Source organism: Gallus gallus, chromosome 7 (genome assembly GCF_016699485.2).
Source record: "Gallus gallus isolate bGalGal1 chromosome 7, bGalGal1.mat.broiler.GRCg7b, whole genome shotgun sequence".
In the NCBI taxonomy this organism is placed as follows: Eukaryota; Metazoa; Chordata; class Aves; order Galliformes; family Phasianidae; genus Gallus; species Gallus gallus.
In genome coordinates, this window is record NC_052538.1 from 18,720,938 (window position 1) to 18,743,388 (window position 22,451).

At 38.0% G+C, this 22,451-nt stretch overlaps 1 protein-coding gene across 3 annotated transcripts in view; it reads left to right on the plus strand.

Moving 5' to 3' along the window:
- The window catches only part of STK39 (serine/threonine kinase 39), an 84,078-nt gene that overhangs the window by 13,484 nt on the left and 48,143 nt on the right, over nt 1-22,451 (plus strand). For all 3 annotated transcript variants that reach the window (XM_015289691.4, XM_015289690.3, XM_040704188.2), the window contains exons 3-10: nt 3,364-3,472; nt 4,730-4,871; nt 5,744-5,799; nt 10,142-10,251; nt 10,350-10,451; nt 11,849-11,982; nt 15,077-15,125; nt 15,229-15,294. In XM_015289691.4, the coding sequence (XP_015145177.2) occupies nt 3,364-3,472; nt 4,730-4,871; nt 5,744-5,799; nt 10,142-10,251; nt 10,350-10,451; nt 11,849-11,982; nt 15,077-15,125; nt 15,229-15,294 (768 nt within the window). The remainder of the gene's footprint in view (nt 1-3,363; nt 3,473-4,729; nt 4,872-5,743; nt 5,800-10,141; nt 10,252-10,349; nt 10,452-11,848; nt 11,983-15,076; nt 15,126-15,228; nt 15,295-22,451) is intronic.

Here is a 22,451-nt window from a genome sequence, read left to right on the forward strand (position 1 = left end):
TGAGTCTGCTCGGTTCTCAGTCAGTTATTTTTCTAATCAGTCTTCATTAGTATTGGGATACTTTAAAAGTGCTCTCTGAACATGCTGCTTAGTGCAGTTCTGCCGTTAAGTACTTCTGGATGGTGTGCAAAGGCATCCTTCATGTTCTTAGCTTTATGGCCTTCAGAGACATGGGAAAATGCAGCAAGCTTGATGTCCACATAAGCAGACTTAAGTTTTGGGCTGGTGTCAATTAAAATAGAAAAAGCACTGGGGGAGGGATTTAAATAATACTTAAGTTACACTGACGGCCAAAATCTTGAGATTCAGTACTCTGTTTCCTACAGTGTCCTGTGTTATCAGTATTGTAGGCTAAATGTAACCTAACCCCAGAAGCCAAGGAAGAAGTTCCTGTCCTTAGTACTGTCCTGACAGGGTATCTTCTCCCATCCCCGTACCTCCTCTTTTAAAAACAAAAACAACAAAACTCACCAAAAAACAGCAAGAAAAAAACAAATGTCTACAGAATAGCCTACTGTCTGTGCTCTCTCTGAGACACTCAGGACAGCGTGAATGGAGTGCTGTTTTGAAACGTCTTTATGTTCACTACAGCAGTAAGCCTACTGTATGTTGTGCGGACTGCCTTTAAGGGGGTGTCTGAATATTACATGTCCTCAGGAAGGGGAGCTCTTGTATCCATTGCAAGGCTTAACTATTACAGTGGAGTACTGTCAGATAAATATGGCACTCATAGAGCTGGTCAGTAACAGTAAAGTGAGGTCTTTATCTAAATGCCCTTACACAGCCATTTCCAGATCTGTCTTTCACCAAGGAATTTGAGTACGTATTTCTGGACTGTTAGGGTCTTTGGAGGAGCCTCTAACACATCATGACTAATCTGAGTGGTTATATCCCAGATGTCTGTGTCTCTCAGGAAGCACCTACAGAACTGTGTCACTTGCCTGGCTGCTTGGTGCTGGAGCCTGGTCCCATGAATGCTATAGCGTAGCACCAAAAGTAGATGTCTCGCAGTTGCTTATTGCTGTGTCACTCACCTGCCCTTAGGCAGACACATTTTAGTGCAGCTGATCAGTGAAAAAGGACCAGAAAAAATCTGGCTGAAAAGAAGTTAGCTTTTAATTTGGGCGTGGTTCCTGATGCAGTTCACGAACACTTATGCTAGCACAAGTCATTCAATTGCTCAGGTTGGAAAAGACCTTAAAGATCAAAGGAGGAAGAAGCACAGAAGCAGAGGGATGAGAGATACCTGAAAGTTTAAATGCCCCTCTAGCTTTGGTACGATCAAATGTCTAAAGCTATGTGAATGTGAAGACTGCTTCTGGGCATTCACCTGGACATCCTGCTACAAATTGTTCCTCAGGCTGTATGTTTTAAGTAAATCTTTCTCTCTTACTCATGCATAACATGGGCCTCAGCCAAATAGCTGATGTTTATGGAGGCTTACTTTTCTGTACTGTGATGGAGGCTGTACAGAATTGAGTGTTTGAAATTAGAATCATAAAACTGTTTAGTTTGGAAAAGACCTTCAGGATCATCAAGTCCAAACATCCCAACCATCCAACCATTCTCAACAAATTATTACTTCCCACCAAAATGTAATCCCTTCTTTTTTCCCCTGTGGGCTGTTTTCTACTTTGTTTCTGAAATACTCATTTGGGAGAAGTCACCAAAGCTGAGACACAAAGTACCTTTGGGCACTGTTACTGTAGTAGTTCACTTTTTGTCACCAGTTGTTGGTTGCAGTCAAAACATTCAAAGCGCTTTCCATTAGCAGCTGGCAGACTTCATAAACAATCATTGCTTTCCTGTACTGGTAAAGCAATAAACTGGTATGAGGAATGAAATAGTAATATGAAACAGGAGAGTTATACTTGGGATTGGTATGGATAGCTGAGCTGAGGACATGAGACAGTAATTTACCTTATGTTTAAGTTGGTGCATCTGCTGGGAAAGGAGGGTGTGTCCGTGTGCATTTCTTCTTCTCTTTTAGCTGCCTATTGTGTCCCAGTTGAAAACAAAAAACCAAAAAGCTATGCTGTAAATTGTTCAGTTAAGTGGCTATAGAGGCATTCATCCTGCTGTGGCTTGGGTCTGAGAAGCTGTCTGGGGAGGAGGGCTGTTGACGATGTAACTAGCTGAAATGTAAGCTGCTGCAGCGGGACTCAATAATTATCAATAGACATGAGATGAAATCAATTTTTAATGCCATAATTAACATTTCATTGTAAAGGGGCTGTGATCTTGAGTGCATTGCAAATAACTCCCTGAAAAATGTTTTTAAAACAGCCACTGAAATGAGACTGAAAGTTCAAAATGGCATCTATGGGCGTCTTTAATCTGCCTGATGTGGACTGCCCTATGGTAGCACTGGTGACTCATTGTAGCCTGGGTCCACCTGAAAGCAGTTATGTTTCAGGGAGGGAGGGTAAGAGTTCAGTTTCTAGCTGGATTGACTTCTGGACTGACTCACCCTCCAGAAGTACATTCTCTGATGCCAGAGATGGATTAGGGCTGCATGGCCAGATACAGAGAGGGAGGAAGAAGTAGAGCTGTGGAAGCTAAAGCTGCTTGGAGGCCTGATACTCAGGTTCAAAGGAAGCTCGGAGGCTTCTGTGTTAGGAGTTGGCAGGACAATGAGAACAGCCAGAAAGGTGCAACAGAACAGTTACGTGGAAGTCTGAATAGAAGAAAGCCTTACTTGAAAGGAAAGATACAAGACTGTCATTTTTCATGCATACAGCTGTGTTATAGATGGTGTTACTTGGTAGTGCCACATCATTGTGCATCTTTTGGTGATTGTGTGCTCCTCTGCTCAGTTGTTGCCTTAGGCTTTCAGTCTGTAACAGTAATTGTTCCTATTCCACTTCTGTTTGGTTGCCTGGCAATGTGGACCATCTGTCTATCTCATAGTAAGCAGAGCCAGGCCAGTGACTGTGTATTTTGTCCTTCTGTCCTTCTTTCCCTCCCACTCCCATTCTATCCTTTTGTATTGCTTTTGAACAGGCAAGGCAGTCGGTTTTGATTGTCCTCGTGTTCTGTTGTCCAGCCTGTACCCACACCTTCATCTATTGGTGGCTGCTCATTCAAAATGTGGGGCTTTAAACGTAACTTCTCAGCTGGTATCAGAAGAAAATTGTTGCTATTATGTCTGTATCTCCTGGCTAAGCATCCCTTACATTCTTCACAATAATACTTGATCTTGAGTATAGATCCGTAGGTAAATTGAAGCATTTCAGTGCCTTAATGCATCTTCTTTGCATACTTCAGTTCTGTTATAATATTTCACTTTGGAATTAAACTTTCACTTCACACAAGCAGAACTGATAGCTGTCTGTGTTATGCTGGGCTTTGTATTTCTTACAGAAAGAAATTCAAGCAATGAGTCAATGCAATCACCCCAATGTGGTGACCTATTACACGTCGTTTGTGGTGAAGGATGAGCTTTGGCTGGTTATGAAGCTGCTAAGTGGGGGTAAGTTACTGCTTTTACTTGTTTAGCTGCAAGGAAATTGTATGAATTCTCTAATGTTTGTTCTTTGAGTTAATTAACCTAAACCAAGCAGAGAGAGGGCAAGAGAGTCTTAATAGGATGGATCTTAAGATGTAGACATGCTGAATGTTATAGCAAGAACGTACAAGCTTAAAAAGACTATATATGTATATTGATATTACATACTAAGAATTGCTGGGAATAATTCAGTTGATCAAATTGCTGTCACTTTTTATTCTAAATCATTTTGTTACAACTCTTTATTGAGGCTGTGTAGGAAGAAGTAATGGTGAGAACTTCTGTCAATGTGGCCTTTTTTTTTGGAGTTACAAAGCTCTTCTATTTGGAAAAAAAAAAACACGAACATGTATTTCTAGTTTCTTTTTCAAGGAAGATCCTTACTAGGACAGGCCTTACACATGTTGAATCATTTTTTTTTATTGCCTAAACTAACTGAACACCTTTTACAGTTTTTTTTTTATGGTATTGATGAGTAGTGTTATAGCTTTGCGTGGTTCTGGAAGAAGCAAAAGGGACTGAACTGAATGCACTTTAGGCTCAGAAAAGTGAAACTCCCAAATAAGATGGTCCTAGCTGCTATATGATGTTCTTCAAAATTAATCTTGTTGGCGACAGACATCTGTATCATTATGCTAGAGAACACTGTGGGAAGTCCTTGTTCTGTTATATCACATCTGTTTGAATTATTCAGTTCTCTTGTTCTATTCATTCAAAAGCAGGCATTGAGAGGAACCAGTGTTTTTTTTTTTTTTGAGAGGAATGTACTAATGAAGTGTTGAAAAGCACCTGGATAGATAGGAGATGCCTGAAATTAGCAATAACTGAAATTCATTGTCAAACTACATGTCAGTAGGAATGTGGACAACGTTTGTCTTCAAAGATTCTCCTACTCTGGCAGCTTCACGTTTCTCCTAAATTCATGAACTATAATTTAAGTTGAATAGTAAACCAGAACATGTTTGGTGTGTTTGTCTGTTTAAATTTGGTTTAAACTTGTATCAGTAGCTTAGCAAGCAGGTCTTCCTAATGAGCAGTTACCATATTTTTGGCAAAAAACATTGCTCTTGTTTCTTGTTTGAATGAAAGTATGGTGTGTTTTATTCTAAGAACTAGTTAGCTGAAAACTTAATTTACAAGGAGACAATGAAGAAATATGGTTTTTTGTTTTTTTTTCAAGAATCTGAAATGTTTTCTTTCTTACCTGGATTTGCAATATAGGTTCAATGCTTGATATAATAAAGTATATTGTCAACAGAGGAGAACACAAAAATGGTGTCCTTGAAGAACCCATAATAGCAACAATTCTGAAGGAGGTTTTGGAAGGTTTAGACTATCTGCACAGGAATGGGCAAATTCACAGGTAGGAGCATACACACAGTGAGAAATATTTTCAGAGTTGCATGTATGGGGTGGTGTTGATACTGGTCAGCTGCAGTTGCTTGGTTAAGCAAATTCTATTGCTTGAATGCGGTCAGTAATTCTTAAATGCTAATACTCAGGCAGCTGCTGTTATCTTGACTATAGTTTGTCAGTAATACTTTGTACTTCATTCTCTTTCCTTTTTGTAGTTAAGATAGGCCTGTGCGGTGCTAAGTCTTCAAAAACTGTGGTCTATATTCCTGTAACTGCTGGTACTCCAGAGATTTAATCTGAGTTTAGTTTGTGGTGTGGTCTGTGGCTTATAGTTGTGTATTGTTGCATAATAAACCCATTCATTATCTAAGGCAATTGGATAATCCTGTATCAATGTGAAATGTATTTCTTCCCGATAGTCAGGATTGTGTAATACCGCTGTACAGATGTCTTTTTATGACCAAACATGAAGCTGGGACTGATATGAAAACTACTTCTTGGTGTATATGTATCTAGATGATTGCTTTCTTCTGTGTGTTCTCACTCTGCTGGCTTCCCCATTACAAATTGTGCAGAAGCTCTAGGGCGATATATATGTACATACTTGTTCTAAAAACATATCCCCGAATTCTGCTCATTTCATGCCAAGGCCAATATGTGTGGCTGTACATACGAAAGATGGAGTTTGTGAATTTATTCTGCACTGTTATATTGTAAATAAGTTACTTTTTATACTAAAGTTTCTGTTTTCGCCTTTAAGATTTTCAAGTGCTATCTTGTGAAATAAAGTAATATGAAGGTGTTTTTTTGTCTTTTTTACATAAAAAATGAACATATGTATTCTTTACATAAAGGTAACTTCTTTTTTGTACATTCTAGAGATTTGAAGGCGGGCAACATTCTTCTGGGTGAAGATGGCTCTGTACAAATAGCAGGTAATGGCAGTGGTAGAAAAGTAGTGGCTAAATTAATAGGTATTTGAAGCTGGTGTAGGGGCAACAGATACAAGTTTTTCTGTTGACTTTCAGCTGTTTCTTTTGAAGCACTGCAGCTGCAGGTCGTCCAGTTTTTGTATACTTGGTTAATGAAATGTGATTTAGAAATTATTCAGTATTTTTGTGTCCAATCAAATATATCAGGAAACATCAATGCACTCTTGTTGTTTCCTTTTGAGTCACTCATAGCTTCAAGTGCTTGCAAATGGTGGCAATTCCTATTTTTGTTTTTTTTTTTTTCATGAAATATTTATGGAAGTAATTCTCATGGTGGGGACTCAGAAATCTTGTATGTATTGCCCTTTTGTAGGACCTTATCTTTAAAGCAGTCACTGGTGTGTGAGACTTCTCACTGAGAGTTTTTTAGTGTTCTCCCCAGGAGTACTCACAGGCCTTAACAGTTTATAACTGATGACCCAGGGATGAAATCTTAGTGTTTAGTAGCCCTCAGTAATAAGAATGAAACAGAAATTTCATTTACAGCCATATAAAGGATACTTTCAAAATTCTGTGTAAACTTACTTTTTGAAGGGCTTCACTATTTTAGTGCCTGAAGTTTATGAAATGAGAAGGGAAAAGATTATCTGGGAGCTGAGCCAGCTTTAATTCTTCTACTGGAGTTCAAGACTTTTAAAATAAGTATACAGGCTTGAATTTCATTTATATATTTAATGTTTATTCACTTGTTTATACACTGCAGTCATCTTCATTTTCTATAGCACTTTGGGCAAATGGTGCTCCAGTATTTTTTAGATCTTCCAATACTCTAAAGGAGTAGAAGTGCAGATAACCCATTTAATTGAAAACAGTAACAAAAAAGTTCAAAGAGAATCTCATGAACAATCTGAAGAAAAAGCTGTTGACTTCTCATTATAACTTTCACACTTAGTCAAATCTGCTGTCTAAGTAATCAGATAACATTCAAGCACAAGCTTAATTTGTCTTTTTGTAGTTCAGCTCTAGTGTGTGGTTTTTTGACCTTTTCCTCCTCCTTGCTGTAGGCATCTTCAAGTAGTAAAGTTTTTATTGTGCTGCTAGGGCATGCAGGACTGAGGAATTTCAGTAGCTGAATAGGAAGGTGGAATGCATCATTCTGTCAGGTGTTGTTTCCATACCAGGTTACTTCAGAATTTCAGCTAAAATGGGCAGCAATATCAGACTTGTTTCATTGTTGGTGTGGGGCTGTACTGTGTGGGGCAGCTGAACACTGCACACTAACTGAAAGGCAGCCTTGATGGAGTAAAATCCCCTTTAATCTTTGAAGAATAGATACTTGTAATCTAGCTGTTATGTTCTGGCTTCTTTTTAGTTTGTTGGAGGAACTCGTAGGTCTTCTGACTGCTCATTCTGCTGCACCCCAAGTTTCTATGATAGTAAGACATACCTATAATGCATACTGCTAATTTATGGAGTAACATTTGAAAACACAGTTGTCGATTAGCATTTTGTTAGTCTGAGGGGCTATGATTCACAAATGAAGCCCAGCGTAGTTTTTCTCTGACAGAAGTTTTTATACCGATGTCAAAGACCATACATTCTTCAAGGAAATTGAGTAGACCATATGCTCATCAAAGAAGCGGAATAGCTCTACAGAGACCTCTGATTACAGATCTCAGAGGTTCTTTACAAAGACTGTTCAGCCTCTCTAGAGGAAAAGAGGAAAGCATACATTTTCCTGTTTTGTTTAAAATTGTATATACTTATTTTTCAACTACCAAATTCCTATGTACAGAGCAGGAAATTTTAGGCTTCCTATTCACAAATAGAAGGTTAAATATTTGCTACAGTTCCTCAGGCATACTGCTGTTATTAAACCTGTTGGGACTGTAAGATCTGGTGTCCTGGACAAACAAGGTGATTGGTACTTCATCAGGTTTACAGCCTTCTAAACCTGAATTGCCTAGCGGGGGTCAAAATATCTAAGACACCAGCAAAAGAACAGAAATAAGATGAAATAAAGAGCATACAGCAAAGAGAAATCATAGAGATTGGTGGAAATCTAGGAGGTGTGGGCAGCATGCATGATGTGTTCAGTGCATACAAGAAAATGAGTTTGAATAAAACCAATAATAATAATAAAATACAGTGTATTTTGAGGATTCTTGCAGAAGATTGCGCACTTTGGGTTTGTGTGCAGCTGTCTGTAGGGACTTGCCCATTTCAGCACAAGTTTTTAAAATGTTCACTCCTGTGCTAAATGGTACCCAAAAACTAAGTTGAGCCGAGGCCTCAGATGCTTAAGGTGAAAAAATTTTCAGGGACAAAAGCCTAACTTTAGCTTTAGCCTTAGACTAAAATCTAGGGCCTCTTTCGAGATGAGTAATTCGCTAGAGCAAACGTTTTTTTGGCAGCCTGTGCCTTTCTTTGGAGCTGCTTTGCAGCCCCACTGCCATGGAAGCAGTGGACTTGTCACCCCCCCCCAACCCAGGAGGTTGGCCTTGGCTGAGGCTTGACCCAGTGCCCAGCCCTGGTAAAAGCCAGAGGAGAAATGGCTTTTGGGGCTATGCTTATTTGGCTAGTCCCTCTGCTCTGCTTAAGTTAATCTCAAAAAGCTTTACTAATACACTGGAGTCATGACTCTTCCTGAAATTTATTTTTTCTTTGGTATTAGCTGTGACTTTTAGTACCTAACACTAGATTGTTCGGCTCTTTCCTTGTAATGTATTGACCTTTCCTCTTCATGAAATTTCTCTTCAGTTGTACTGTGTCTGCTATGTGATAGACAGCTTGCCACTGTGGAATCATGGCTGTTATTAAGCAATGTGTATTAGTGAAAGCTATGTCTGGAATGAGACATGAATGTCTTGTTTTTACTGAGGAGCCATCGAAGCATTCTTTCTCTTTTCAGAAGTGTACATTGCTTGACTAGAATTGTAGTGAAATGTTTGCTTGATTTGATTAAATGCTTATCACATCGTTCCCAGTGAGGTGTTGCAAAACTTATTTTTTGAAGCACATACAAGAGGGGTTTTCGCTTTGTTTTTTTTCTTGTTTTTCCACTGTGTCCTCCCCCTCTTCTGTCTTGTGGCTTGTGTCTTTTTCAAAGATTGTCAGAATTTTAACTGTGCATCTTAGTTCCTGGAAGGACTTCTAGATCACTATATGATACAAACTTTTTATCTTTGGTACTGAAAAGACATGATTTTTGTTTTTCATATCTCACTTGTGTTTGTTTTTGCTTTCTGCTTATCCAGTTTTTCCTCATATCCAGTAGTGTTCTTCAAAAAATAGTTACAAATAGCTGCGCTGATTTTAGGACATTCAAAACTTAGAAGTAGGTGTTTCTGAAGCTGTTCACCCTTTTCAGAAATTCAAATGAAATTCCTCTTATCTATAATGTACAGATTTGGGGGGAAAAATGATTTGTTCTTATTCATCAGGTAAGCTGCAGGGAAAGTTAAAAATACATATATTGTTTGTGGTTTACTCCTCTGTTGGCTATTGTATTTCTGTGTGTTTTAATGATGCAGAAGAGGTCCAGAATTCCATGCTTAATGGTTGTTTAGTGGAAAGTAATGGTAAAGCCCCCAAATCCAGACCACACGGGCGATTCAGAATGCACGCTGTATTGTGGCCATTGGAAAAAATTAACAGTGGGGAGTGACAGTGTGGACTCTGTTTCTGGAACAGGTTCTTCTGTGATGCTGTGGCCTAAAAAAAAATAAAATTAAAAACCTCCCACACCAAAACAAAACAAAAAAACTTTTCCATAGAGTTAAAGGATTCCATAGGTTTGCCATGGTTAAAATGAGAGTAAATACTTCAGTTATATAATCTCTGCTGATAAATTTGGGAAAGAAAAAGAATATAGTCAAGGCAGCCTAAGAATTACTGCTGGAAAGTAAATGTAAAAGGTATAATTTTAAGGGTAAGAGTACCCAGCCTGAAAATGTTTATGCATTCTTTGAGCAGTGTTTGCTTGCAAAGCACATCTAAGTTACAGAGTAGAACTGTATTACCAGCAGCAGTCCAACTAACTAAAAATCTCTTTGGTCTGGAGACAACCTAAATTAATATCTTCTCATGACAAATGCCCCTGGCTTGTCTAGCTGATGTGTTGACTTTGCTAAATGCGTATATGCAACTAATGCCCTTTTAAGAGCGTATGTTGAATAGTAGCTCCTGTGTGCATTTTGCTTTCCTAATTCCTGAGAAAGAACATCTTCCTTTCTTTTTCAGTTGTGGTTCTTTGATCTCAAGAGAATTGGCTTCACTTATACTGTATGAAAACTGATTTGTTACTAGTAGTTTAACTAGTTCTAACTTTTTTTTTATTCCCCAGATTTTGGTGTCAGTGCATTTTTAGCTACAGGAGGTGATATGACTCGTAACAAAGTAAGGAAAACATTTGTTGGCACTCCGTGTTGGATGGCCCCTGAAGTAATGGAGCAGGTATTACAAATATTTAAAAACAAAAGCAAAAGCTTAGTCTTTAATTTTTAGAACTTCAGACATCACCACCTTGGTTTTCCTTTCTGCCTCTATTCCAGGTGCGAGGTTATGACTTCAAGGCTGATATGTGGAGTTTTGGGATAACAGCCATTGAGTTAGCAACAGGAGCAGCACCTTATCACAAATATCCTCCTATGAAAGTAAACGTCACTTTATATTAATGCTGAAGTGTTCTGGATTTCAGGTTGTTCTGTGTATTTAAACACTTTTGGTCATTGCAGATTTTTCTCTGAGGAATGACAAAAAGTAGGGCAGTTTTGTGAATGGTGGTAAGGATGTGTAGGCAGCTGTGTGAGGGTACTGACATACAAGGCAAAGACGTAGAAAACTGGGCTTTGGGCCTTTGTTACTGGCATTTACTTTGTATTTCATTCACTTCAGTGGAAACCAAAACAATAAAGGCAATGCTTCCTGATCTTGTTTTTATGCCTATTTTTATACTTTTAAAATAGTACAATACAGAGGTTTTCAGACAAAGTGTGTAAGTGATTATATGGAATTGCAAGTCTGAAATCTGCCTGTTTTTAAAAGTAGGAGAAACCTGCCATTCATTTTGTCGAACCAGAAAGCTTAGAATTTAAGTTATCCTTTAAAAATGAAATTTGTCATCTCAGTTAGGTCATTTGTTAATGATTTATGTATTTTTCACTAGTTCTGATAAAGGTAGTAACTGAGAGCTTTCTTGAAATGAGTTTTGTGCTGTTGCTTTAAGAAGAGCTTGGACAATGCTCTATTTTCAGGGAATTTCAGAGAAGCCTACTGAGGAAAAAATAAGTCCACCCTCCTGCTCCCCACAGCAAACAAACAAAATGCAGCTACCAAAAAACCTTGTGGCTGATGTTTGTTATTCCTATGGTAACTACAAATTGTAAATCTTCAAAATTGAGAAGATGTACCATCTTCTGTCATGTTATGATACTTAAATTTATAGCAATTGCTGTACTACTATGTACACAGCACTCTTTCTGAAAAGGTGTTGTAGAACGGTGTCTAATATAACTGATAGAAGAATGAATATGATATTTTATGTTTTGAGGCTGTTCTGATAGTATTTTGTTATTCAGGCATAAGACCACCATAAGCTTCTGTCTGAAATCTTGAAATCTTGCAGTGTTTCACTAAAGTGTTGTATAGTTTTTAATTTGTGCAGCAGAAATGCTGATTGCAGCAACCTTGCTTACTATTGCTCTTCCGTTTCACGCTTATCTGTCCATGTTCCTCTCAGAAATCCAATGTACAGTGATGCTGCAACACCCAGGCAGAGTTTTTTCAGTATTTGGATTCCACATGTTCTCATCTCTTTGGAGAATTGTGGTGTTTGCATTATTGATTCTTTTTTAATGTATTTATTTATGAGTTATACCACTAATTGCTCTGAGGATAGTGTAGAAATGCTATTTTAATGTTTAGCACTGCTTTGTTTTAATTGTAGATCAAGATATCTAAATGTATGTACTCCAAAAAATGGTTATTCTCTTAATTTATATATCTTCTGATTTGGTTTTCCTTACAGTCATTTTTCTTGGGTTTCCTGTAGGTGTTAATGCTGACGCTGCAAAATGACCCTCCCACTTTAGAAACTGGTGTAGAAGACAAGGAGATGATGAAAAAGTATGGCAAATCCTTTAGAAAATTAATTTCTTTATGCCTTCAAAAAGATCCTTCCAAAAGGTAGGTCTTTATTGCCATGTACGGTTTAACTATTTTAAGTATAGAGACTATTTACAGTTTTGGTATTTAAATATCATTGCCCTTCAGTGTATGGTTTGGATTTTGCAAATATCGGCTGTCAATATCTTCATCTAGGGAGAAGATATCTTCTTTGAAGTGTCACTTAAGTTTTCTTCTGAGTTGTTAACCTCATTTGCTTATATTTAAATATCCTGTTCTGATCAAACAGTCCATGCTCTATACCTTCTTTATTGCAGGCAAGATAAACATCTTGATATTATCCATAAATCTAACAAGACTGTTCAGGTTGTTCAGACAAAACTATTGGTAACTAAACATGATCTCTTGGCCTCTAAAAATTAGAAAAAGAAAGTACTAAATTACTAAGCTCAGTATTACCTCTAACTTAAATGTCTTCATAGAAAATTATTTATTAAGAAATATTTTTGTAACCTGAGATGGGATGCTCCTAGCTTGTTTGGAGTTTCTAAAGTTACTGTAGGCTATTTTCTTTACTGTTTTTTTCTTTATTTGATGAATGGGGTAGCCAAGATAATGGAAATGTTAAGCATCTATTTAAAAACTATTGCTCAGGTTCCAGGTTCCCAGTGCAAATCATTTATTTATCCTTTATTTGTTTTTATGCAGACCCATATTTGTAGGCCTCTTTGTGGAAGAGGTGGAGAAGGCAGATTCTAAATAACATTATTTCCAGAGAATGTTCAGTGTATCACTTTAAAAACTTTCAGATCTGACGTTTCTGGGGAAAAAAGAGATAGGTCTGAGGAGATTGATGATTGAGTGAGCGTGTAGGTCTTTGCTGGTGTTCCACTGGCATTAAGCCCAGGGTATGTAGTGGTCAAGTTGAAAAATGGCAGCAGCAATATTAGAAAATACATTTAATGAAGAAAAGGAATGAAAGTTACATAGCACCATCCTTATTCTTGAAATCCTCCAAATTCAGCTTTGTCTGAGAAGTCTTTGCCATGTCCTTTACAACTGATGGTCTTATTAACAAATCTTAATGCTTGAAGCTTTTCACTGCTACTTGCTGGCCGTTTATAGACAGGAATGAAATCTTCTGGATAATTGAGGATAATCTTTTGTCTCTAGAAGTTCTGGATGCCCCCACCCTGGACATGTTCAAGGTCATATGCAACTTGACCTAATGGAAAGCATCTCTGCCTATGGCAGCAGAATTGGAGTAGATCTTGAAACCCTTCACACCCAAATAATTCTGTCATTCTATTCTGTGAAGTTTCTTTTAAGTTTCCAGTGTCCAGTAATTTTCAGAGAAAGGTTAAATTGGTATGAAAACATAATTAAAAATCTTTCTTTCCTTGCAGACATAATGCCTGGAGTTATCTGACGTCAGTGTTCAAACATTAGCGTTATCATGCATGTAGTATTTTCATACTCAAGTTTGATCTGAACTGAACAGTTAGCTTATCACATATGGGTGATGAGCTCTATGTGCCAATTATTCTTCACATGACAGTGAGCATTCCTGTGCTATAGGGTCATTGCTACTTTTTTTTCTTCGTAGTCTGGAGTTAATTTGGCAGAGATACTTCAGTAGTTATGTCAGTTGTGGAATCTAGCTTTTAACTGCATGTATTCCTGATAATGAGATATGATGGTTCTGGATCACTAAACTTACCCGAAGATTTGAAGTTGATTTAAGGCAGAACTTTCAAAATTTGACATAGAAACTGATTCTTAAAAGGCTCTCCTTCATTTTATCCATCCAAGGGCTATATGTGAATTACAAGTAAGGATGGCGGTCCACACATTGTCACTACTAAGAACTCCTTTATTTTAGAGTCAGGTACTTCGGTGTGGAAGCAGAATAAGTTCTTGTGGAACTACTGTCAGTGTCTACATTGGATGCTTATTGTTGATGACCCAAGTAGTTTCACTATTTCTAGCAGGAGTGAACAGATCTATGTACTATTCCTGTTTTCTTCACATCCTTATCGGATGTGACCTCAGAGAAATAAAGCAGTTCAGATTTTTCTTTCTTGATGTCAGAACATTCTATAGGAAAGCTCTCCCCCCGTCTTATCTAATCTGATCTGTATCCACTGTCTTGCCGTAGTTCAAATGAAAAACTATAGCGAATATTGCTTCTGTTTGTTTGGAAATTATGAATCTTAGAGATTCCAGTTTACCTAAACCCAAAAATTGGTAGGGGTCTCTGTTCCTAGTAGTATTAAAGCAAACAAACAAACAAAAGCAACAAGTAAGCCACATCTGGTGGTTTTTAGGTCATCCCAAGAGCTCTTCTTTTCTCTCTTCAGCACCATATTACAGTTTTGTCTGGGTTTGTAGCTTTAAATCCTTGAGGCTAGGGGGAAGTAAATCCTTTTATTGGAATAATAATTTCAGTAGCTGAAAGATTCTGAAAATCTGTTGGAAACATCAGAAATATAAACTTGAAGATGATGAGAAGAATCATAGAATGGCCTGGGTTGAAAAGGACCTCAAAGATCATCTAGTTTCAACCCAACGGACTTGAACAGAACTACAAATAAAGTTGAAACATCTGGGTTTTAACCATACAGCAGTTGATTTGATGTTTGTTGAGTTCTAAAATGTTCCTGATAACTTTCTGGTTTATGCAGCATGTTAATAGCGTCAGTACAGTTAATACCTGTTTGCATCACAGAAATAAAATACTTCAATTAATAGGTATTGATGCTACTGTCTAGAAAATACAATCATCCTTTCATTGTTGTGGAGCAAAGTTCAGTTACGTTTATGGAGACACTTCAGGAAGCACATTGCCTGACTTTTTTTTCTAACTTTCTTTGTTTTAAGGGTAAAATGCATTTCTGTTTAAAGAAAAAAGGCAAAAATTGGCAACTTAGGTACTGATTTTTTTTTTTGGTATCTTTACCATAGGGAAACTTAATTTTTTCATGTGTGGTAAGTAAGTATGTGTGAATTAGTTTAGTAGCTATTGCCATTCATTTCCCCATTCATACAGTACTAATTAAAAAATATTAGAGACGTACTATTTAACTAACGCCCTGTACTGTATTCACTGAGAGGGGTCTTTGTTTCCTGTTCTAATTTATTATTGATCTTTCAGGCCCACAGCAGCAGAACTTTTAAAATGCAAATTTTTCCAGAAAGCCAAGGTAAAACGTTTAACCCTACAAGTAAATTTTGCTCTGCCTTAAAATGTACATGATTTTTCCCCCCCTGTATTGATTTTTAACTTAGCAAATGTTGATTTTGCAGAATAGAGAATACCTGATTGAAAAGCTTCTCACTAGAACACCCAATATAGCCCAAAGAGCAAAAAAGGTGAGTGTTTTCATCTCTCTTGACTGGTATGCAAACGAAGGTGGAGACTTTAATTACCTTAGATTTTAGTTGACTTGACTAAGCTGTTTTCTTATGTACTCCTTCATATAAATAGATTATGTTGATGAATAGTTCATGTGGTTTATTGTTCTCCAGGAAGCCTGGGGTCATTTAGAGTTCCTCACCGGAGTTGCCTAAATATATATTATTCGTATCACATGACTTTTTTTCCCCTCTCACTTTTAGAAATATACAGGTGACATGATTATGCAGATGGTGAGAGACAGAACTACACGCATGTAAGCTCATAAACTGCAGAACTCATTTTTATTTGATTATCAAAAGAAAGAATGAAGATATTGAAAATGGTATTTATTGGGAAATACCTTTTTCTCTGTATTATTTTAAATGTTGCATCCAAATATATGAAAGTCAAAGTCAAACTTGACAAGAGTTCTTGAGTTACTTGGACCTGTGAAGCCTTACTCCAGAGTCTGTGTTAAATGCACAGCTATGGCATATGTTGATATTTTTGTTGTGCCTTTGGTACTTGTATATATGAGTTTACCAGGTAAGGTGCAGCAGAACTAAAAAAATTCTGAACAGGTAAGTGTTTTAAAACTTAGGTATTGAAGAAAGCAGCTGTTCGTAAGAGCTAATAAACATGAATGAATTTAAACTTCTTCACAGATTACAAATAGAAGCTATACTTAACACTAGTTAAACTGACAGTATTGCTTCAGTATGAGGAACCTCCTGAAACAGCTAGGCCTCTGCAGATAATGGGACCGTGTGCTCAGTCCAGCTTTCAAAAAGCAGTCTTTTTTGAGAAGATGTTTTATGGAGAACATTTCCAGAAAGAAACTGACTAATATGATGCCCATCTTCAAAAAGGGCTGGAAAGATGATTACGGTAGCTACAGACCTATCAGTCTCACCTCGGTGCCAGGGAAGGGTATGGAATGGATAATCTCAGGAGCCATCATAGATCAGTTAAAGGTCAACCAGGGGGTCAGGCCCAGTCAGCATGGATTCATGAATGGTAGATCCTGCTTGACAAACTATGGTACTGTGGCCACTTCTATTTAACATCTTTATTAACGTTCTTGATGAGGGGATTGTGTGAACTCACAGTAAGCAGACGACACCTTGATCTGCTGGAGGGTAGTAGGGCACTACGGAGGGGGACCTGGATAGACTGGATTGATGGGCCAAAGCAAACTGTGTGTTTCAACAGGGCCAAGTGTTGGGTCCTGTGTTTTGGTCACATCAACCCTAGGCAACCCTACAGGCTTGGGGAGGAGTGGCTGAAAAGCTGCCTGAGACCAAGTGACCTTGGTGAACTGGTGGACAGTCAGCTGAATATGAGCCAGCAGTGTGCCCAGGTGGCCAAGAAGGCCAGTGGCATCCTGGCTTGTATCAGAAATGGTGTGGTGAGCAGGTCTAGGCAAGTAATCCTGCCCCTGTACTCAGCACTGGTGAGGCCTCACTTCAAGTACTGTGTTCAGTTTTGGGCACCTCAGTACAGAAAGGGCACTGAGGTGCTGGAGCAGGCCCGAAGAAGGGCAACAAAGCTTGTGAAGGGCTTGAAGAATATGCCCTACAAGGAGCGTCTGAAGGAACTGGGGCTGTTTAGTCTGGGGAAGAGGAGGCTGAGGGGAAACCTTATTGCTCTCTACTAATATCTGAAAGGTGCTTACAGCTAGAGCAGGGTTGGTCTTTTCTCACTGGTGTCAGGATGAGGGGAAATGATCTCAAGTTGTGCTAGGGGAGGTATAGGTTGAAAATCATCTTCACAGAAAGGGCTGTTAAGCACTGGAATAGGCTCCCCAGGGAGGTGGTTGAGTCACCGTCCCTGAATATGTTTAAAAACTGTTTGGATGTGGTCCTCAGGTTCACGATTTAATGGTGTGCTGTTAGAGTTAGGGGTCATATGGTTTGGTTGTGGTTGAACTTGATGACTGTGAAGGTCTTTTTCAGCCTAAGCAATTCTGTGAACTGTTGCAGCCTTTATTGGTACACCAATTTTAGGGATATTGAATATCTGTAGGACTTTTGTTTTCTTAGCAGTGAACTGGCGCTTTTTTCTATTGCCTTTGTGAATATCTATCGCTGGTGTCCTCGCTAGGAAGAGGCTGTCAGCAGGATCTGAATGCTTTGAGTTCCTTCTAGCTCTTCTTTTAGGTGGAAGCAACTTGGGAAATCAGTGGTGATGTTTCAGCTTTAAGCGGTTGGAATAGAAAGCTGAAAACCAGCTTCTTTTTGGAGAGGTAGTTTACTGAGCAGTGCAGCATCAGCAAAATGGAAAGTACAGCTGATTGGCCATGTGGTGGCAGCAATGCCCACATAAAAATTGACCTACCCAGAGTGGAGAGGAAAAAGCATTGCTCATTTTAGTTCTTAGCTGTTAGGGGAGTAATTTAGACATGCTGTAGTACCAGCTAAGTTTCTAAGAGAGTTTGGATCTCATTAAATTCATCTCCTGCCTGTATGTTCAGATCAGTTGTTGGAACTAGATGATAACTTGTATGTAATTATGTACATATACTTAATTCTTTAACTTAGCATCTAGAATTACAAAATGAGTGCATGATAGCTTCCCCTGCGCCATTAGCAATAGGTTACTGAATGTCCTTTAGGATAATACTTCAAAATTTTGGAAAAGGAGTGATTCTTAGAAGCAAAAGCTGAATGACACTAGAGTGATACATTATAGGTCATTTAATTGCAGCAAAAAATAGAAAAAATATTTTAGATAGTGAAAATGCTAAATTATTTACTACTTAAAAGAATGCAATATTAATTAGAAATTTAAAATTCACTTAATTTTGCTGTAGCTGCTGTTTTAAGATACTATAAAATATAAATGTATTTTATTATTTAAAACGTTTGTTTTTAAATAAACAAAAAAGCTTTTGTAAGCAGAATTTGGTTGCTCACACACATAACATGTAAAAATGTCTAAGCGGTCATTCTTGGAAGGAGTAACTCCTGCAATGGAAGAAAGAATGCCTCTAGGACAAAAGATAAGGAGCTGGCATTTAGTACAACTGCTAGGGCAGGTATCAGATCTGCTCTGTAGGATTTTAATTTTTCTTGCCTTTAGTGCAAGTATGATTACTTTGCCATGTTGCATAGAACTGCAGCCTCAGTTAAGTTTTAACATTAATTTTTCTTTCTCATGACATAGAATTCTGATGTTTTACTGCTGCCTTTACAGCTTATATTTGCTTACGGTTTTGACTGAAAATGAATTCAGACCTGTTTGGGAAATCCTGAAAGTAGGTATGCGTGGCTTGTATTTGTGAGGAAAGTGTTCAACTCTGTAAAGATGTTTCCTATTACAAATACCAAATTGATAAGATTAAACAACTCCTTACAGTGTGGTTTTAAAGTACTGTGTTGTAAATTATGTATTTGTAATTTGTGCGTATATTCTCTCTGTCTCAGTAGCTCCTTATTTTGATTGCATTAATCTTGAAACGAAGCCTCTTCCTGGTGCTTCAGGTAATGGAGAAAACACTGAACACTGAAACTCTTCTAGAACTGGCTTGCATAGGAGGAACACATCTTGCCTGTTCCTGTGCGGAACTTGCTTGAATGCTTATCAGCTCTCATGTACAAATGTGAGCATTAACACTGTGCGACTTACTGACCCTGCTGGGTTTCTTTAATGTGGCTTCTTACTTGGGAGAGCATTGCTGGTGTCTAGAAGAACTGGAGAAGTGGCTGCTGTGAATGCTCTGAGCTCAGTGTAGTCTAACAAGCAGAGGACACTCTCCAAGGTCATTCTTGTGTTGTCAGTAGAGATGTGGGAGGTCAGACTGCAGCCTCCCCCTTGCTGGATGGTGTTATGGTAGAAGAACAGTCTACTTTGTTGTGATTGGGTCAGGGCTGCATTACACCCCTGTTGAGCTAAGTTGTTGTATAGATACGTGCTTTAATGTGTTGAAGTAGTTTTAATTTTGGACTGAATGCTAAGTATTCTTTCATTTGTGACTAGAATTGCTATATTTGAACAGGGGAAAGAAGCAGCTTCCAGAATACCACAGTCAGTTTTGAAATCTGGCTACACTAAAAAATTAATTATAACTGTAAGTATTCTGTATCCCCAGAGGCCACGTGTCAGTTTTGTAGATTTTTTTAATCCTGTTTCTTTAATTTTCAAAATCTCCTGCATGACTGCCACTTCTACATAGTGAACAGGGAAAAACATGTGTCTGCATTTTGTTTTATAGCTGTCTGAACTGTTACTAGTTTCATTAAAAAAAATCAGTTCTGAGTAATAATGGGTCTCGAATTCTATTTTTTGGAAGGTAATATTGCTCTTCACTGTTAATAGAAGCTCTTCAGGTCTTTGAGTTGTAAGTTACTGGGGAAAAAAAGTCAGCTAGCATAAGGAGATAATTAGTGTGAGTGATAGCAGCTTTTATTAAAATTTCAGTAGAAATACCTTTCCTGATGGGTTGAAACTCTAGCTCTGTGGTACAGCTAATTTAGGGAAATGGTTCTGAATGGCATGTTATCCTGTAGAAGAAATTAACCATCGTCTGCATATAGTGGGGGGAATATCATTACATTGTAGATTTCTTTCATAGCTCTAACAGTATGATACCATCTCAGCAAAGCATCATTTGCTCATTTCAGTAATGGTTTTAATCTGATAGAAGTACCTTGCCAAAGGTTGTTGTTAACACAGCTGTGCTTCAGACCTCTTCTAGTGCAGGATGGTGCTGGCTTTACTTGTTTCCTCTCTACTTCATTTCTCTTCTGAGAAATGAAGCCTCAAACTCTTTGTTCATCTGACTTCCCAAACAAGTTGACTCACTTTTTTTTTTTTTTGCCTCTGGATTTGAACTGAGGTCCTGTGTATATAGCAACCACTGATTCAATTCAGTCGCTGTGAAATTTGTCACCTTTCTACAGGACACATCATTATTTTGTCAATGCAGCTACAGGTGGCTTGCTAGGTTCAGCTTACTATTATGAGGTTCCCACTGTGCTTTCTTGTGCTGTGTGGTAGAAGAGGCTCTTCTGCCTGTCTCCATTCATCTTGTGCTAGTTGTGATTGTGTATATTTTTGAAAGTTTGTCAGGAAGGTCATGTGGAGAGCTGAATTGCAGAAAACTGTGAATGTAGGATCACTCAGAAGAAGTGCTGCCATCTGTTACTGCTTTGTTGAAAGACTAATGAAATAGCTCTGCAATAATTTCTGTTTTCATATGGAGAGCTTAATTGTTAACCTTCTTAGTTCTAAAAGGCAAATTTGCAAAAGTAAATAAATACCAGGACCAACACTGAGAGAAGTGGAAAGTAAATAAATTCTCCTGATTAGACCATATAAAGCTTGGAGAATTTCACCTCAAGTTTCATAGCATTGGTTTAACCCCGTACCCTTCCCACACACACCTGGTACTGATGGTATACTTGAAATTCCTGGGGAGAATAGATTAAGCAGGACATCATTGAGAATCTTTTGCACAGTGTTATTACAGGAGTATTAATTTAGCTAAAAAGTGCTCTTGGCTGAAGAAGTTAAAATTATGGCAGGTTCTGGAAACTTCAACATTTTAATCAGAATAGGCATTTTAAGGCTAACAGAATGGAAAGATGGACTGCAATAGTGTATATGCAAGTCCAACTCCTGTTTAGCACTGAGAAGTAGCTCCAGGACAAGATTGTTTACCTTCACATGCAGTGTTTGAATAAAGTTATTTTCTCCTTTTCACTTTACATACTAAGTAACTCAACTGTATGACAAAAACTGTGCATCCTAGCTGTGCTGTCTAGGAGAGGCATAGACAGCAGAGGGCAGCCGTACCTAACACAGCACAGCAAGTGGGGCTCAGTAACTAGTATGATGTACAAAGTCACGCAGGGTATAGGAGCATCGTTATGTTAGGAGCCCCTCTAGGTCTGTAATTTTAAATGCAAAATCTCTTGAATAAGCTCAGGCCTCTTATTTTTTCCTTAGTAAAATATATTATTATTACTATTTTACTTATATGCATGACCAAGCCTTATATTTCAAGTAGGACAGGGAAGAAATCAGAATTTCCCCCTTCACAGGATATCTTCAAGCTTTCATCTTGAAGGTAAGTGAAAATCATAGGGAAATATCTACTAATGTAGATTTTAGAGAAGAATTAGTAAATAATTATTGATGTGGCTATATCACTGTAGTGAAACCTATCTTGTAATGAGCTTTCCGCTACAGGATAATGGAAGCTCTAAATGAGACTGTCTCTTTCTTCTTTCTTTCCTGTGTGGCTGTTTCAAGCAAGTAAATGGCCTGGTTGAAGGAGCACAGGTTAGCAGAATAGGAAAATGCAGATTAAGAAACTAGGATCTAATGTTCCATCCGACAGATAGCTTTTTATTAGCGTTTCTCCATATTTAAGTCCATTCATCTGAAGATCATAGAATCATAGAGTGGCTTGGGTTAAAAGGGACCTTGAAAGATCTAATTCCAATTCTCCAGAAGCTCTGAAGTCTAATCTTTCTTCTTTCTGGCTACTGATTTACTTTGCCAATTTGCCGTATTTTTAATTGTTTAATTGGTTTTCTTTGATTTCTGCAGATACCATCTTGGCCTTAGCATCTTAATTTGATTGGGGCAGGGGGAGGAGGATATAAGAGTCTCTCTTGGCATGTATGAATTAAAACTGCGGTACCGTTGAGCCATCTAAGTTGTAAAAGGCCTTCAAGATCATTAAGTCAACCATCAACCTTACCTTCCAAGTCCTTACTCTAAACCATATCCCGTAGTGCCATGTCGGCATGCCTCTTAAACCCACTCCTGGGGTGGTGACTGTGGGAAGCCTGTTGCAATGCTTGACTGCCCTCTTAGTGAAAAAATTCTTCCCAATATCCAATCTAAACCTTCCTTGTGCAACCTGGGATTGTTACCCATCAGGTCACACTGTATAGCATTGTCAGGATTTCTTGTTTTTAGGTGAAGTGTTAATTTTAAGAAACAATGCAGTTCCTTTATGCAATTAATTGGAAATATTCTCCTTGGTATAGAGACATATTTATGTCTGAAAGTACTGTTGTTAAAATAGAAATTAAAGAAGGAGTGACTTATTTGGTGTTAATTAAATTTGGGTAATGAAACTTTATATAGTAGAAGTAATAAACAGAGAAATATTGTTGGA